An 18,012-nucleotide genomic window follows, 5' to 3' on the forward strand; every position below is an offset into this window, starting at 1 on the left:
GGCCGCAGAGCCCTCCTGGACCGTGGCCTTGGATCTGCTACACTCTCGATCAACCATCAACCAATAATAAAACGAGTGCTCCATGAAAGTATCAAAACTCACTCTGACATGGTTTTTAAACTAACTATCTATCTATCTATCTATCTATCTATCTATCTATCTATCTATCTATCTATCTATATATATTTTTTTCGATATATATATATTTATATATCTCTTTCAAACTTGGGAGACAAGCCCAATTTAGGATTGTTGATGCATGACAAGATGATGGAGAGATAATAATAATAATAATGATGATGATGATGATGATGATGATGATGATGATGATGATGATGATAATCATCATCATCATCATCTACTTATTAATTCTAAACTTTTACAAGCTCCTCGTTGAAGCATCATCAATTTTCAAGTTCAACTTTTTCCCAAATGAAAAATATATGGCTTGAAAATCACGTCAGAAAAATATTGAATGTTTTATAGCGTAGAGAAGATAAACTGAGGGTTCTTCAGTGTCGTTGTAGTCACTGTCTCATCTCGTCAAACCTTTTCTCAGACCTATCAAGAGAATTTATTAGCTTAAAGATTTGGGATACAATATGTTTCTGTCATATTCAATCATAGAAACGAACAGAAAGAGTTGGTACAAATGAGGAAATGTGCCCAAATAAATAAAGATTGCAGAACTATATTCATTATGACCGACATGCCAGGAATTATTGAGATTTATTATTTTATTTTTTAAGAAGTGAAAACTTTGGTGTCCAGAAATCATTTATGGTTATGTGCAGCATGCGTCTCAAATCCTATCAGCTTATTTAAGGGTGAATTCACTGTGAAGTGGGAAAGTAAAACACTTTAAAGACAGGATCCACTTTGGGTTTGACAAAACGTAATGACAAGCTTTACAGTGCTCGTATAAATTCACTTTTTTCTTTTGACGAGACACAGAGCGTCTTTCAGCGTCAAATCATTCAAATTTAAAAATCAGGAAATAACATCAGAGGAATATTGTGGATGTCTGTTATGATTACAAAACAATTCACAATATTTAATAACAAAAATTTATAATCCAGAATAAACATTGCAGATATCTGACCCCTGAAGAATTCAGGCGACGGACAAATAATAGATCCATAACTTCATTTCAACAAGTCATGACCACATTCTGGCTTAATGTGCATCAGAAAATGACTTTAATTCAACATATCCATAATTTCATATATGTCATTCATTTTGGATTCCAGATATTAGGAATGGAATCACTGAAAAAAACAAACACGTTCCAAATAATAACTACACAGATCTGTGATTCAGTGCAAATTTGTGAGAATTAATGTTTAAAATGTCTAAAATATAATTCCATCCCATTGAATGGGAATCCTTTATTTGTTTTACATGGACTGCAGGTGTGGGAAAACTGTGATAATGATATCCAACCTGGATATTAAAAGTAAAAAAAACAACAACTTATGAATCAGTCCGCTCAATTAAAACTAACGTTATTGTGTTTAAACATGTGAAGTTTCATAATCATAATGCAGGAGAACAGAGAAGGTTGAGCTGTTTAATTGTTCCAGACTGTGGATGTTTATTTTCACTTCCTGGAGTTATTTATAACCCATCATGGTGGCGCCCTCTACTGGTTTTAAAGCAATACTGCAACTTGAACAGAGCAGCGTTGACACTGTTGGTGCAGCTCCACAGTCCAGGCTCAGGTGGTGCAGTGGGTGGTCCCGACAGTTCGATTCGCAATCCCAGTTGGTCCACATGTCAGAGTTTCCTCTGGTGAAACACCAAACCTGATATTTGGTGAACGGAGGGACGTTTATAATCGTGTACAGTCAATGAGACTTCCGAAGAGATCAAACACACTATAGACAGATTCTTCAAGAGAAAGTCTCTAAATGTGGTTCTGCAGGTTTCTTCCTGCTTAAAAGGGAGTTTTCCTTGAAATGACTGTGTTGCATTTGGTGCTATAGAAATAAAATGAAATTGAATTGGTAATAAATATCCTTGAATATACAAAAGCATCACATTCGTTGATCCGGACTGCTCCAGGTCAGTTCACACACGCCTCCTGAGCCTCATCTCGCAGGCCTGTGTTTGGGGAGCGGCGGCAGACCTCTGTCTTGAGCTGTGCTCGCTCTCCGTTCGGCCCTCTGAGGTGGAGAGCGTCCACGGCTGTCTGCTGGATGTGGACCTTTACCCAGCAGGAAGTGCTCCCAGGCTGGGATGGACTCCTCCAGTGATGCCCAGTACCTGGTCTGGAACACAAACACAAGGCCAGGAGAACCTGTGAGTCCAAGTCCAGGGTTAACAGAGACATTTTGATGAAGACAAAGAAAATCAGAGGTGAAATTTATTGTGACACGTCACGACAAGGTGTGTGAACAATGTGTATGGGATCTGTCAGTATTTCTCTGAGTGTGAATGATAGACGCGACATACAAGTGACGTCTTTAAAATGAAGCAAATACAAACTCTAATAGAAAGAGAGTGGTTTGGAATTTCCACAAAGTAGCAAAACTGTTCAAAACATTTGGTGTCAGTGCAGTGAAATACTGAGCCTGTTACCTCCATCGCCAGCAGACTGGGGGCAGGAAGTCGTCTTCCTTTGAGACGTTCCTCTATCTTCTGTAAATCCTGCATCAGGACACAGAGCAGAAACCACAGACATTCATAAAACCTTCTCCTACATCAGCACAACTCATCCACAGAGCTTCACACTGCATTAATCCCAGACAGCGTTGCAGGCGACATAATTACCATTCCTCTCACCAAAATGTAAAGTAGAAATTAAAACAACAAGAGGTTTTATTCTAAAAGCTACACGTCAGAACACTGAAGCCAGGTTAGGTATCAAACATGTGGATCATGGACCAGAAATGGCCACCATGGGCTTGGATCTGTCCCGCAGGATGACATTAAAAAGTGTAAAAAATATTTTCAAGATACATTTTTTAATCAAGTTTACTTCAGTTTCTATCTTAATATTCAAAAACAAAACATAACAGAGTTTTGGAGTGAAACTACACACAACAAAGGATTAAGAGTCCATTACTCAACAGATTTATTATTATTTTTTGAATCCCTCTGCTATAAGTAGATCTACACGATTAAGAAAACAGAAAACAAAGGCCAAATGTAAAGTGACCTAAGAACCTACTCTGTTTTAATGTTTATCTATGTTTAAAAGTAGATGTCCGCACTAACACAGATTTATTGTGAATCAGTCAGACAACACGATGAGAACAATCTTCGACTTGTCTAATTATTGGTGACTGAAAAAAACCAAACCAAAATCATGGAGGCATATAAATGAAATAGAAGTAGAATTCATCTCCTTCCTATTTCTTGGTACTACACATTAAAAACACCTTGGAAAATACTCCATCTAGTGGCCGCAATGAGGAACTACAGAATCCAGTTAAAAACACTTGTGATGAGCCTTGTGTTTGTATCAGATCACCACCAGATGAACCACCGACTGCCCACGTGTAGTTGAAACACATTTTGTCTAACTGAGGTCTGTCCTGGGGGGCGGAGCTAATCCCACCCAGGTCACGGGGGTGTCAGTCTGAGCACCATCACCCAGATCACATCGCACCGATTAAGAACCTTCCTGCAGGTGGTGAGCCCACGGGAAGGTGGCGCCCGGCGTGGGACACAAACCCACTTCCTTGAGATTATGAGTCTCATGCTCTACCAACTGAGCTGGCCAGGGGCTTCTCTCAATGTTCAATCGTGGAAAAAAGTTTTCGGACACGCCATCACTCTTAGGTCTTAAGGGCCATTTAAAAGTTAAAAGACATTAGTTCCATAGAAATACAAGAGAAATCTTCAATCATTTTGGTACCATTGATCCATTAATAAAAGTCCTGCTATTTATTAAAAGATAGTTTGTATTGCTGTGCTTGGTGTCTATAAAAAGCATATTGGAGACAGAAATAACTGAAACAAGGAGCCTCATGTGGGAAAGATTCAGATTCTCAGCCAGGAAGAGTACATCTGCCATCACATAGCCAGGAAGTGCAGAATCAGTCCTCCAGCAGTTGGATATGCTCTGCAGAAAGACTTTATTTGTTTTTGTTATCATTTTCAAGACATTCTCTGTTATTTGTCTCTGACAATGTTGAGAACTGACATATTGAAACTGTCAAGTTAGTTTTTCAGCAAACAAAAAATATCTATCATTTGCATTTACTTGTGTCTGTCTAATGTACCATCTTTAGAAACACCCAAAAGATTTTTCACACAAAAAATATTGTGAGATTGTGTAAAAAGCTAAGGGTGTCTGAAAACAGTTTTCCTTCACTGTACAACCTGCCCACCACAGAGCAAACACCCGGCCACACACATTCCAGGAAAATGAAGTTCAGAATAATCTAAAAGAATTTCACGCATGTCTTTGACTGCGGGCAGAAATCTGAAGAGTCCCTGAAGAAAATCTGAGAACATGCAAACTCAAGAAGGACTTGACTCGTACCTGCAGCAGAGACTCGTACCTGCAGCAGGGACTCGTACCAGCAGCAGAGACTCGTACCTACAGCAGGGACTCGTACCTGCAGTAGTGACTCGTACCTGCAGCAGAGACTCGTACCTACAGCAGTGACTCATACCTGCAGTAGTGACTCGTACCTGCAGCAGAGACTCGTACCTGCAGCAGGGACTCGTACCTACAGCAGGGACTCGTACCGGCAGCAGTGACTCGTACCTACAGCAGAGACTCGTACCTGCAGCAGAGACTCGTACCTACAGCAGTGACTCGCAGAGACTAATACCTGCAGCAGTGACTCGTACCTGCAGCAGAGACTCGTACCTACAGCAGTGACTCGCAGAGACTCATACCTGCAGCAGTGACTCGTACCAGCAGCAGTGACTCGTACCAGCAGCAGAGACTCGTACCTACAGCAGGGACTCGTACCAGCAGCAGAGACTCGTACCTACAGCAGGGACTCGTACCTACAGCAGAGACTCGTACCAGCAGCAGTGACTCGTACCTACAGCAGGGACTCGTACCAGCAGCAGAGACTCGTACCTGCAGCAGAGACTCGTACCTGCAGTAGTGACTCGTACCTGCAGTAGTGACTCGTACCTGCAGCAGAGACTTGTACCTGCAGCAGGGACTCGTACCTACAGCAGGGACTCGTACCGGCAGCAGTGACTCGTACCTGCAGCAGTGACTCGTACCAGCAGCAGAGACTCGTACCTACAGCAGGGACTCGTACCAGCAGAAGAGACTCGTACCTACAGCAGGAACTCGTACCAGCAGCAGAGACTCGTACCTACAGCAGGGACTCGTACCTACAGCAGAGACTCGTACCTACAGCAGTGACTCGTACCTACAGCAGAGACTCGTACCAGCAGCAGTGACTCGTACCTATAGCAGGGACTTGTACCTGCAGCAGTGACTTGTACCTGCAGCAGAGACTCGTACCTGCAGCAGTGACTCGTGACTCGTACCTGCAGCAGAGACTCGTACCTGCAGCAGGGACTCGTACCTACAGCAGGGACTCGTACCGGCAGCAGTGACTTGTACCTACAGCAGAGACTCGTACCTGCAGCAGAGACTCGTACCTGCAGCAGTGACTCGTACCTGCAGCAGTGACTCGTACCTACAGCAGTGACTCGCAGAGACTAATACCTGCAGCAGTGACTCGTACCTGCAGCAGTGACGCTTACCTGCAGCAGGGACTCGTACCTGCAGCAGTGACTCGTACCTACAGCAGAGACTCGTACCTACAGCAGAGACTCGTACCTGCAGTAGCGACTCGTTCCTGTGGCGGGCCGCCTCAGCCTCCTTCTCCTGCTGCTTCCTGTGGCTGGTCGGCGGCTGGCGGCCAGCCTCCATCCTCTCCAGCAGCTCCGCCCTCCGGCTCAGACTGAGGACACAGACAGACCAACGTGAAATGATTTTCTCTGATGGAGTCAGTATTGGTTTGTTGCTCTGGAGGTGAAGATGAAGCTCCTCACAATGACACACATCAGAGCCACAGATTAAACCTCTGAAATACATCTGAATTCATTCATCATGGTCCTGACATCACCACACCAAAACACCAACTGAACTGCAGCAATCTTGTTTTCGTGTACCGTGTATTCATGTTGTACACATTCAAAAAGACACAATTTAATCTATAATAGAATATTATAGTTCGTATTTTTCTTAAAGAGCGAAATTGCTGATAGTTGAGCGTATCTATCTATCTATCTATCTATAGATGAATCTTAACTGAATGAAAGTTTGATTGTTGGCTGCTTGTTTCAGTATTCTAGAATCAAACTGTTGATAAACGAGTTATTGAAGCTGGAAAGTAAAGTCTCTTCTTCCTCTCCTCCTCTCCCTCCTCTCTTCTTCCTCCTCCTCTTCCTCACCCCCTCCTCCTCAGTGAGGACTCACATGTGCTCGTGTTTGTCCATTAGATCCGTTTCTTCAGCCGAAAAATCAGACATTATCTATTACAAGACTTTTCGCTCCGTTTCTATGGAAGTTCCGTCAGGATTTCAAAACAAAAGTGACCCACTCGTACGGTCGTTTTTACAGTTTATTTCAGAGAAAATCTCCCGTCTGATTCCCACAGAAACCTGATTGTACCATATAGCACGATAACCCAGCCAGTGAATCACCCTGCAACGTTTTATTTTAGTTTTATGTTATTGTACAACAATATATAATGGTTAATGTAAACAATTGTGTGAGTTTAGTTTGAAAATCTTTCCCGGATAATGAATACAGGCTCTCTATTTGGGGCGTTTGGTTTCCATAGCAATCCATAGACACCCGCCGCCCTCTGCTGGTCATTAGTCAGAATGCAGCTGAGACAGTATCTTCAGTAGTCAGTGGACGCGGGTTCGAGTCCCACCGTCCACGACAACAACAGAAACAACAACAGAAACAACAATAGAAAGAGATCATTGACTTTATTTCTCATCTAAACAGGGTGTTCAACACAATTTATTTAAATAAATTTATAAAAGAATGGATGTTTGTGGTTTGCCTGTATGTATGAAATACAGAACAGAGTACATCAAAGCTTTGTGGCGGTCAAACTATTTATCAGTACAACATCAAAGTTGTAACCATTTCATATGTGTTTACTCTTTAGTTAAACTGAAATTGATGTATTGATGTAAACTGATGTATAGCTTCTAATCAGAGTCAAGTTGCCACTTCAAACTTCACATTTGTTTTTCTACTGTACAAGAATCAGTTCTTGGCTTTTAGTGAACAAACACAGAACAACTCAGATCATCATAACAAACAGTGATATTCAGGTAAAACAGCCACATTTGTTTGATTGTACTTTGTTGTGTGCAACAAGGAATGAATTCTGCCTTGTCCTTCGGTTCTGCAGCTCGTCATCTGATCTCTCTCACCGTTGACCTTAGATCAGACCGGTGACCTGCAACAGAACGGCTGTGGCTTGGTTGGTAGAGTGGTCATGTCTCAGTCGAACGGTCGCAGGCTCGATTCCCGATCTCCCACCGTCTGCATGTTGAAGTGTCCTTGAGCAAGACGCTGAACTCCAGTGGAGGGCCTGAGCACCTTGGATGGAGGCTGCCTCCATTCGTGTGTGTGTGACTGGGTGAAGGTGATTAACAATGGGAAGCACTTTGGGGAAAAGTGCTATATGAGTGAAATCCATTGACCATGAGAGACTTTTTTCCTTCTAACATGCTGCGATTACTTTTCATGATACTTTCACCATCTAAGAGGCAAAGTAAACCATTTGACTTATCTTCACACTTCTTTTGCAACTCTTTCCATTGGTGTTCAAAGTTCAGATTTTTTTCCTCAGATTTTGAATGACACCTGTGTGATGTGTGTACTTTACATCTGATAATGTCAGGAAACATTTCCTTTGTTTGAGCGGTGAAGTATGACATACATTCAGTAAAAATAAATCCGAATGGATCATGAGGGCAGAGACACTTTATTTGTATAGAAGACAAAAGACGAGCTGAGGTCTGGAGGGCTTCAGAGCATTACAGAAGATCTGTGGAACAAACATTGAAGTCTGAATCAAACCAGACAGCTGAAGAGACCGGACCCAGCAGTGACTCCACCAAGAGCCTAAAGTCCATTTTACACAGGAGTTTGCAACCTCATGTGGCTCTTCAGCTATTCTATAATGGCACCATCAAGCTCACCTCAATTAAACATCTGCAAACATTTGATCTTATTTTTATTCTATTTACACAACAGAGTCATTTTTAGAAGGACTCTTAACTCTTGGCTATAAAGGGCTCTAATAAAGAACAATAATCATAAATCTTTTTTAAAAAAGCCACGAATAGAGGTAAAAAAAAAAAAGCTTAGATTGTGGAAGAAAACATGCAAAACTGCTTTATAAAGAGGGTTTGGATTTTAAAAGAGCTAAAATGGTTAAAACATTTAAAATGCACAAATCGTCTGTAAAATGCAGGAAAAATAAGTCTGGGTCTCCGTACAAAACAATGGAAACGTAATGAAATACTTATCATCCTAACTTGTAATTGAAAGTTCATAAACGCAGCATAAAATATATTCTGGACTCTTTTGTAACGACAGGAAAGATGTGTGGTTGCTGACATGTTTCGGCTGCAACTGCAGTCTTCCTCAGAGCCTCATCTGACGTGTGATGACGTGTCGGTCTTTATCAGGTGACTGGCCTGACAGGTCTGTCAGATTGGATGGCCACGCCCCCCTCCGTCCGGCCACGCCCCCCGCCGTCCGGTGGTCTCTGGAGGATGGAATCCCAGGTGTGTGAGAGGGCGCCGACCCCCTTGTCCAGGGTCATGGTCGTCTGCTTCCTGATCTCGAAGGCCTCCTTTATCCACTTTATCCATCCAGACAGCTAAGAAATATCATCTTATTTCTGCAGCTAATATGCAGTCACCACACTTTGATTGACTGGTAGCTTTGGGATCATTCAGGCAGGCAGACCAGTAATTATTGAGTTAATTAATCAAGAGTTCCCCCCAGGGATTAATAAAGGATTTCTGATTTCTGAAACATTAAGGACTGATGAGGACTTTTCTGTGTGGAGTTTCAACGTTTCCATGTGTGTGTTTCCCACAGTACAAAAAGGTTAACGGTAACACTAATGCCCCGTTTGCACGACAACAAAAACGACAACAAAAACTTTTTTCACATTTGGGGGGTCCGTTTACAGGACACCAGTGGTCGGATCCATTGCATCGGAGACTTTTTATATCGGCTCCCAATGTAGAAAGATTCTTTCACGGTGGAGATTCCCTCCTGCAGAGACTGCCGGGGGCGATGGAGCGCTGTTACAGCGTATGTGCATCTCCCCCCGTGTTAAATAGTTTCTTATGCTCATTTGCCTGTTAACAAACATGGCGGACCTGTAGTGGTACGATTCCAGGTCCGTATTCTAGTTTTATAGTCTATATTGGTACTTTATTAGTTGAGACTCTCCCCTGATAACATCCGATTCATCATCAGTGCACTAGAATGTCGGGTTCTCTCCATTTTGTTCATGTTTATATATTCTCTTCTGCACACGTCTGTGCGGTTTCATTTCTAAAACAAGCAACAGCGCCTCCGGGTGGCCCGCAATACTAACTACATCGTTGTCATTGTGTCCGCTGCTGCAGTTTAAACACAACACTTTGTTTCAACGGATTAGGTGTCGTCACGTGAAACGTTGTCGTGTAAACGGGACCTCAATTTTCCTGAGATGTGAATGTGAGTGTGTGTGGTTGCCTGTCTCTCTGTGTGATGGACTAGAGACTTGTCCAGGTGTATCTGTTCCCACCTGCTCTCACCTGCTCTCACCTGTTCCCACCTGCTCTCACCTGCTCTCACCTGCTCTCACCTGCTCTCACCTGCTCTCACCTGCTCTCACCTGTCCAATATGTAACCTGAAATTGCTCGTTGTTATCTGAGATCAGCTTCAGCACCTTGAGCAGGATAAAGACATCGGCGGTGTGGTTTGTCCAGGTCGGGACTGGGGAGCCTCCAAATGACCAACCAAACTATGAGAAGAAGGCTTCTTGTCCTCGCCGCAGAGCACCACAACATCTATAGATCCATGCTTCCTGAGCCACATACTTTATCATAGAAATATATCCCAAAGTATTTGAGTCACCAGAAGTGAAACTCAATTAAATGCAATTACCTGTACACGCATAACACGTAATAGATACTATTATCTCAAGGCAAGTCACAAGGTTTGGTTGAATGTTGAACTTTCTATGATGTCTCACATTGAAAGACCGCATTGACTAGACCTTTCGGAGCATCTCCCCTCGGGCGTGAGGCAGCCGCCTCCCGTCGGACGCGCAATCCCACACAAACTGGCTTGAGCCTTGGAGCCGATTGTGTGTTTTATTTTCTCTTCAAATCAATGTTAATCTATATTGAACATTCTCACTTTCCTGAGAACGACACTTCATATAGGCAAATAAAAGATCAGATTTTTTCAGAAATGATTATTAATAAAATGTACTGATATGAGAGAAAACTGAAAGTGAAAACAGTGGAACTGTTATGTTCTGCCTTCTGTCTGTTAGTTTTAGACGTGCTCTCTCACTCTGCTTCTGCCTCCAATAGATTAGCAATTCAGTCATCTTGTATCCTGTTCTTCTACAAAGTTCCGTCCTGGATTTGGTTCGTGTCTCTGTGTTAGCTTCACAGGACAAACAAACACATCTAAAGAGCCATGATGTGCATCTGAATGCCAACATCACACCATAGAGTACTCTAAAACTCTGTGAATACTGTGAAGAAATACACTCATTTTATGTTTCATTGGTCTGCTTGTATGTTGTTGTATTCCAATGTATCTAGTTTCTAACCACTGTGAAGGAAACCTGCCCCCTACTGAAAGTTAGAAATAGCTTCCCTGGGTAGATGCTTTCATACATCCATTTATTCTGAAAACGGCCATTTGAATATGCACTCCATTCATAGAAAACAGTAAAAGTTCTAATCATTGTAATTATGTACAGCCTTTCTTCTTTTGAGACCCTAGAGGTTAGGGGTGTCAGCATGGGTTCATGGGTTCGAATCCCATAGTGGACTAGTGATCCACTGTGGATCCTTGAGTAAGAATCCTTGGGTACTTTACTGTGGCAGCCTACTGCTTCTAGTTTGGGGAGAAATTATTTCAAGGGCATAAAGTATAAATTATGTTTTCTTCAATACCAGTGAATGGATTGGAGGAGAAGCTGGTCCTCATCCAAGATGGCGGCAATACTGATATGGCAGTAGAAGTCAGAGAAGCCATGTGTCTCTTTCTTTCTATTGTGTACCGGGCCAGCCTGTCGTTAGCTGGGTTTGGCTCCACACACTCTGATTAAAGTATGTTAACGATTGGCTGGTGTCTGTATGACATTCTACAATCCACAACACAACACAAACGGTAAAACCCAATGATTTCGGAAAATTACATCAAAACCCATATTTTATTTTATGTATAGCAATACCATTTACATATTAAATAACACTATAATAGAATGCTTTGATATAACTTTCAACAAACAAAGAAAAAAAGAAATCCATCTGTCTTTTTCCTGGTTTACAAAAGAGGAAGGAACAGCCACCTTTTGAAAACGGGTCAAAATGGAGGAATTCATCCAGTGACTTACAACAGAGTCATAGCCTCCAGAGGGTTGGAAAGCAAAAGGCAAAGAAGGAGGAGAAAACGTCGTAATATCACAATCACTGCCTGGTGGCTAATGGAGGACATGAAGTGACGCTGACCAGAAAACTGTTGGTTTCATTTTGATCGATGACAAACTGCGATCCAGAACCAAAGGAGGCGAGTGGGTAAGAATGTCTGAGTCAAATCTGATGTGCGACGTTTTCTCTGATTGGCCAGAGAGGGGTGGTGTCACAGAGGCAACCAATCAAAGGTACATTTCCTAATGACAGCACTCTCATGGACTCATCAACGACAACGCAAAGGAACTTTTCCTTTCGGGTGATCGCACAGACTAAAATCCCTGCACAGCGTGGGGAAGAAAATGGCAGAAAATGGCAGAATGACCATATTGAGGGCCGACATACCGAAGGTTCAGACGTGACTTCACTTCTCTTACAGTTTCTATCCACATGTAAAACCTGCGGTGTGTTCACAGTGCTCAGTTTAAGGTCCGGACGGCAGATTAATGACGCCGTCACCCTGTACTTCTTAAAACTTCCACGTATCTTTATAGGTTTTAACTTCATGGAGTCGGAGGAGGGTGAATCGGGGCATCGGGTGACGGTCATGGCTCAAATGTTTGAAACAGAACAGACTCTTATCCGAGTTGAAATCTGCTTGAAATATTGATATCACATAATGATTTGGCCAAATGTAGCACAAAATACCCAAATGACTTGTTTTTGAGTGTGGATCAATTTTAATGGATCCCATACAGCGAAACTAGCAACCAAATTAGCATCTCCAATGAAACAATGTGACTGAGCTCGTAAAGCCTGACCTTACAGGGAATCTTTGAATCACATAGAAAACCCGCTGACCATCGGATCTGACTGCTCCTAACATCGGCATCGACATCTGAATATTATCTAACACCTACACACACGCCTCAATTGTGGACGATATTAGTTCAGATTCAGTTCAGCAGATTTTCAGTCACATTTTCGACTATTTGATTTTAAAATTTAACTAGACAAGGATGAATTTCAGACAACGATACACTTCACTGAAGAGATGCAGGATGGGAGATATTTGAGCTAAGCGGGTCCATTTAAGATCCTCATGAGGACTCCGTCGGTCCTGGAGAATGCATGTAGCTCAATTTCTGATCAATAAAGGATGAAATCAATAAGGATCTGGATCTGTGTTCCGTCGAGCTCAAGAAGACTTTATCTATTAATCAGTTTATTCAGCTCAGCAGGGACGCTGTGACCTCTAAGATGAGCCAGTCTGAGGAACTGCATCGACACACGTATTTAAATCAAAGTGGGCTTCTGGTACTGATCAGGTAAAGACAATACTCATAACAGTGAGCATGTCAGCTGAGCAGACTACAGATTACAAGATTTATATGGATTCTTCTAGTGTGAAAGTCAATATGTTGATTTTTATTTCAAATAATTCTACTATATTCAAGCCTCATTATCAACATTTGACTTGAGTTAAGCTTGAACAAAGTGTTTGATGTCAGTTTAGTCCACATTTCCTCTTGTGAGTTTTAGAATAACAAACGATTTGTTATATTAAAGTCAAAATGTTGTGTTTTACTTCTTAAAGGGGTCATATTATGCAACACTTACTTGGTTTTCTAACAAGAATAGACAGACAGAAGTTGAAGCTCGCTGCTGCCCCCTTTCTGTGTGGAGGACTCTGATAGGTCTACTAGTGTGGCTTGGAGCTGGGGTTGAGGTTGGCGTTGGGAGTGATGATGTGCTAAGGATCATGGGAGATAGACAAGCTCAGCATGTTTTCTTCTGCATGGAAGGGAGTCTTTGGTAAAGTGTAGTTTGTTTTTCACTAAAGAAATTACAAATGTCCCCCTAAATCATTCATCAAATCTGTTTTGTGCTGTGTGGAAAAATAATAATAATAATAATAATAATAATAATAATAATAATAATAATAATAATAATAATAACAAAAACAACAACCAACAAACAAAACAAAGCTTTCACATTTTCATTCATAATGTAAAACCACAAGAATTCATTTCACGCCATCGATCACAGAGGTACACAGTATCATCAATATCTGCGCTTAGAGTAGAACATCCACACGTCAAAAAGGTGTGTGTGTGTGTGTGTGTGTGTGTGTGTGTGTGTGTGTGTGTGTGTGTGTGTGTGTGTGTGTGAGGTCGCTGCAGCTGATGCAGGGTGAGAACACAAAAAGAAATGCTCCACTGTCCTTGTAGGCCAAAGGAAGAAGTGAAAAGAAAGTTCTGTAGAGCAGAAGGGGAGTGAGAGATGAGAACTATATGTACACGAGGCCTGGGGAGGTCGGAGTGAGAGTTCACTCCTCTGTCAGCGAGCACGGATCTCAAACAGGCCTCCACCTCCACTAACTACCACTACTGAACTATAACATCAAGAACAGTTTGAATGTCGGTTCTGAGCTCAGTGGAAGTTCAATGAGATCAGTCGGAGTGCAACAGAAACAAGAAGCTGCTGAATGAGCGGAGCCTCAGTTTGTAGTGATGATTTGTGAAAGCCTGATGATCTCTGTTCTTATTAATCTGCCACACACAGGTGAAGTGAATAACACTGATGTTCTGCTTGTGATGGTTACATAACCGGAGTGGATCTGCTGCTCTTGTGTAAATTGGTGTAAGGAAAGAGAAAAGGTGAACCCGTTGACGGTCTGCTGGAGGCTCCGCCTCCCCAACCTCCAGAAGGTCTCAGTGCCAGAGAGCACAGGACACGTTCATGGAGACTTTTTTACTCTCCAGAACTACTATTTGCATTTCTTCCAAGTCTTATAATCATCATGTGTCTTTCACATTAATTTGTAATAGTTTTGTAATCCGGAGCCAGATTCATTATGAGGATCATGAAATACTTTCACGTGAAAATGTGTTTTATTTATGAATCAAACTGAGTTGAATGCAATCATCTTTTAATAATTATACACAATGAAATCATGTTCTGCTACAACTATCTGCAGTTTCCTGCAAACGCTACAGTAGAAATGGATTTTGTGTTTGCTTGGTTTAACTATTGCGCCTCAGATGAACTACAACCTTTGCACACAAAAATATCCACATTCCTGAGTAATACTGCTACGTTCCACCGTTCTCTCCCCTGCCTTGTCTATGCCTTCAGATCTGTGGCTTGCAGCAGCATTATGTCGCGTTCGAAAGAGAGCATGCAGTGAATTCCTCTCCATCTACACTTCACTTCCTGCACATGCACAATCCAGTGATCAGGCTCCATCACATATTTCACCTTTGCAAAGGGTTTTAATGATCAGATGTGTATTCTCATGATGTATAGTAACGCAGATGGTTTAAGCATCTGCCAATCAATTCATCTTAACATCACTACAAACCCAAACTGAACACTATGACTTTTATAAAGGCAGACTTTGTTATAAACCCATTCTAGTAAATCACTGTTAAAGATTATAAACGTGGCAGGTAACGACACATAAACATTGATGTCACACAATTGTGACCAAAGGAATCACATTCTGTACACTAAATGACAGTTTCGTCAGCTCCATTTTAAAATGCTAGTTATACTGCAGCTCTTGGTGTTAACAGAGGGGACACGTAATGGAATAACGCAGTTTCTTTCGGAGGGACAAGAAGTGCAGTAAAAGTAGAAGCCAATGTAGAAATAAGCCTCAATTTAATGTGACTTTAAAGCTCCTTTTAGCATCGTTGTCAACAAACACAGCTGACTCATACAGCTAATCAATACATTCATGCTTTTTGTTTTTAAACTCCCTCTATCAAAAAGTCTGCGTCAGAAAATCCTCATCATTAAAGTATGGTAATTTGACACCAGCCTGGCTGAAACAGACAGACACGTTGACGTCTCATTGAACCAACATGAGCATCTACATAAAAGAGACGGCATGAATGTGTGTGCTGTTCAATTCACTTTATGATCCTCTATATGAATTCTGTACGATGGAAGAAGGAAATAAAAAAGTGGAAGCTGGGCAACACGGAGACCCTCTCACACTGTTTGAAACGGTGGATTTGTAAAGTGAAGCCGATTTGTTGCATAGAGCTGGTTCTGGACACACTCGCAGGCCTCTCCGTTCTTAATCCGTGCTTGTCTGTCAGATTAGAATTATGGCCAAAGAAAATCTGGACTGGCATGAGATGGCATCCTTAAAAATGTTCAAAAATATCAAAAGGGGTGTGTGTGTGTGTGTGTGTGTGTATGTGTGTGTGTGTGTGTGTGTGTGCGCGTGCGTGCGTTCAGGTGACGTAGCAGCATACGAGAAAGTGGAGGGGACCGAAGAGAGTCGGCTTCAGGACGGCCGAGAATCAGCGGTGAGAGTCGATGGAACTAAACCGGCCTGAAGTGGGAGGCCACAAAGGACATGTACAAAAATCACAAAGTTATTATGGTAAGGATATATTTATATATGTATACATACAGTATTCCCATATATTAAAAAGCATAATATGAATTATACAAAGAAATATTCATAAAAGTTCACAGTAGCAGTTGTTACACCACCTTAGGTTTTCTAACATGGGTGTGACTTGCTAGTAAGAAGGAGAGTGACGACAAAAAGAAAGAAAAGAAGGTAAAAAGAAAGAAAAGAAGGTAAAAAGAAAGCAGTGGAGAGGAAATCAACAACATGTAGTTCAAGTTGTGTGACTCGGGTCCAGGGTCTTGGTTGTCGTGGTAAATGAGTGGTAGGATGGATGACGGGGCAGCGGAGATCAGGCTGAGCGGAGGCGGCGAGGTGGAGTCGTCCCCTGTCCACACACAGCAGAACCTTGTCCTTCAGGGACGCAGTGAGCTCGGTGTGGCCGGAACCGCGGAATGTAAAAACAACCAAAAAGAAACAAAGACAATCGGAGCTCGAGTGAAAGGAAAGCCGGGTGAGTCAGCTTTAGTATAGGCAGTAACACTGACATTATATAGTGCAAACAAGAAAAGACAGGAAAGTGTTTCTCGTTGCCTACTGACGCTGTCGTGAAACTGAAAAACGCAGGCGCAAACCCTTCAGTAGGAGAACATTAAGACATAAAATGGCGAAAAAAATAAATATCAAAAACTTTTTATCAGTGTAAAAAAGTAATCAGGTTATTCATTTTAACCAAGAGTCTGGCAAAAAAGGCCTCAAAAAGTCTTGTCCACAATAGTTCCTTGACGTTTTACAAAGTGAGGAGCCTCGTCTGTGGGCTCACACGCTGTGTCGGGGGCCGTGGGGGCCGTGGGGACCCCCCTGTCGCTGCTCCGGGGCCCCTCAGGACCCCTCGGGACCCCTTCAGACCAGAGACTCCATGCTCTCTGCTGGATCCGACTGGTCAGACATGGACGTCATGGTCCCGTTAATGTCCCTGGACGGAAGTCCGGAGCCGTTCTCCTTGGTGCTGAGCAGGCTGAGCAGAGCTTGGTACAGGTACTGGTACTGGTCCTGGAGGTTCACAGAGACACAACCAAAACCAGCTCAGCTACATATTACCCACTCCCTTCTTCCTCCATGACTCAGGCTGCCACGCTACGTCACAAGTACCGACCTGGCGTTAACAAGCGTTTCGGGTGATCTGATCACACGTGGCGAGCTCCGACGCAGACCATTTCCACTGGTCAGGTTAACCACTGGAGATCTGATTGTATTATTTCCTCCATGTCACTTCTACTAAACAGCTCGGCCCCCCAGTTATGAGGCATCCAGCTTGTCCTCCGCTCAGGCTGCTATAAGGCTATAAGGCACCGTGTCTCCCAGGCACAGACGTCCCAGTGGTTCTCCAGAGCTTTTTTGGAAAGTTTGAAAGATTGTATAACTCTCAGACCGGTGCATTCTCTTAAAGTTTCTTTACCAGAGAAAAATCTTCGAAATACACTTCCTATAAAAGGTTATCACTTCTCACAGAGTATAAACCAACACACCAAAACCAGACCGTCACCACTCGTTTCCACTCATTTCCAAATCACAGTTTCCTAAATCGAGCACACTAAAGTCGATATGTGAACAAACAAACTAGAATTTGAAGCCATCAAACTGTGTTTTTGTTTTGCTCACTGACGTCATCTTGGGAAACCTGCCGCAAGGGTTTCTGGGATATCAACGATGGCGTCGCAGCAGCTCAAGAGAAAATATCAACATTTGACCGATTCAGCCTAAAAAAAGCCAGAATTTCTCAAAGAAAGAGTCGTAAAGCCCAGAGAAAAGTCTGAAATGTTGTGAAAATGATTATTAATTGTTTTTCCAGTGCAAATCAAGATCTCACAAGATCAACTGAACAAACGGGATCTTGCTTCAGGAATTTATGGGCGTTTCCCTGACGCTAAAATGTCAACAAACCTGGGTATCTTTCGTGAACTTTAAATGCTGGAAATACATGTTTGTCTGAGTGTAATGAGGAATTTCCTTCAGAAGGGTTTTG

General features: G+C 42.4%; 2 protein-coding genes across 2 annotated transcripts in view; both read right to left on the reverse strand.

Annotated features, from left to right (window-relative positions):
- Positions 1–554: 554 nt before the first annotated feature.
- cep15 (centrosomal protein 15) lies at positions 555–6,504 on the reverse strand. The gene is made up of 4 exons (XM_080462089.1): positions 6,407–6,504; positions 5,765–5,888; positions 2,581–2,649; positions 555–2,270 (listed from the first exon to the last, which is right to left on the reverse strand). Exons 1-4 carry the CDS (start codon positions 6,457–6,459, stop codon positions 2,091–2,093), a joined length of 426 nt encoding a protein of 141 aa, XP_080318215.1. The 5' UTR covers positions 6,460–6,504; the 3' UTR covers positions 555–2,090.
- An 8,030-nt stretch (positions 6,505–14,534) lies between these two features.
- LOC308108950 (receptor-type tyrosine-protein phosphatase gamma-like) overlaps positions 14,535–18,012 on the reverse strand; it is a gene marked incomplete at its 5' end in the record, with an annotated part of 501,371 nt that continues 497,893 nt past the window's right edge. Inside the window, one exon of the mRNA XM_080462281.1 lies at positions 14,535–17,039. Coding sequence (XP_080318407.1) covers positions 16,890–17,039 — 150 coding nt within the window. The 3' untranslated portion in view covers positions 14,535–16,889. The remainder of the gene's footprint in view (positions 17,040–18,012) is intronic.

The sequence above is a fragment of the Lipophrys pholis genome, assembly GCF_963383615.2.
Source record: "Lipophrys pholis genome assembly, chromosome: 4".
Classification (NCBI taxonomy): domain Eukaryota; kingdom Metazoa; phylum Chordata; class Actinopteri; order Blenniiformes; family Blenniidae; genus Lipophrys; species Lipophrys pholis.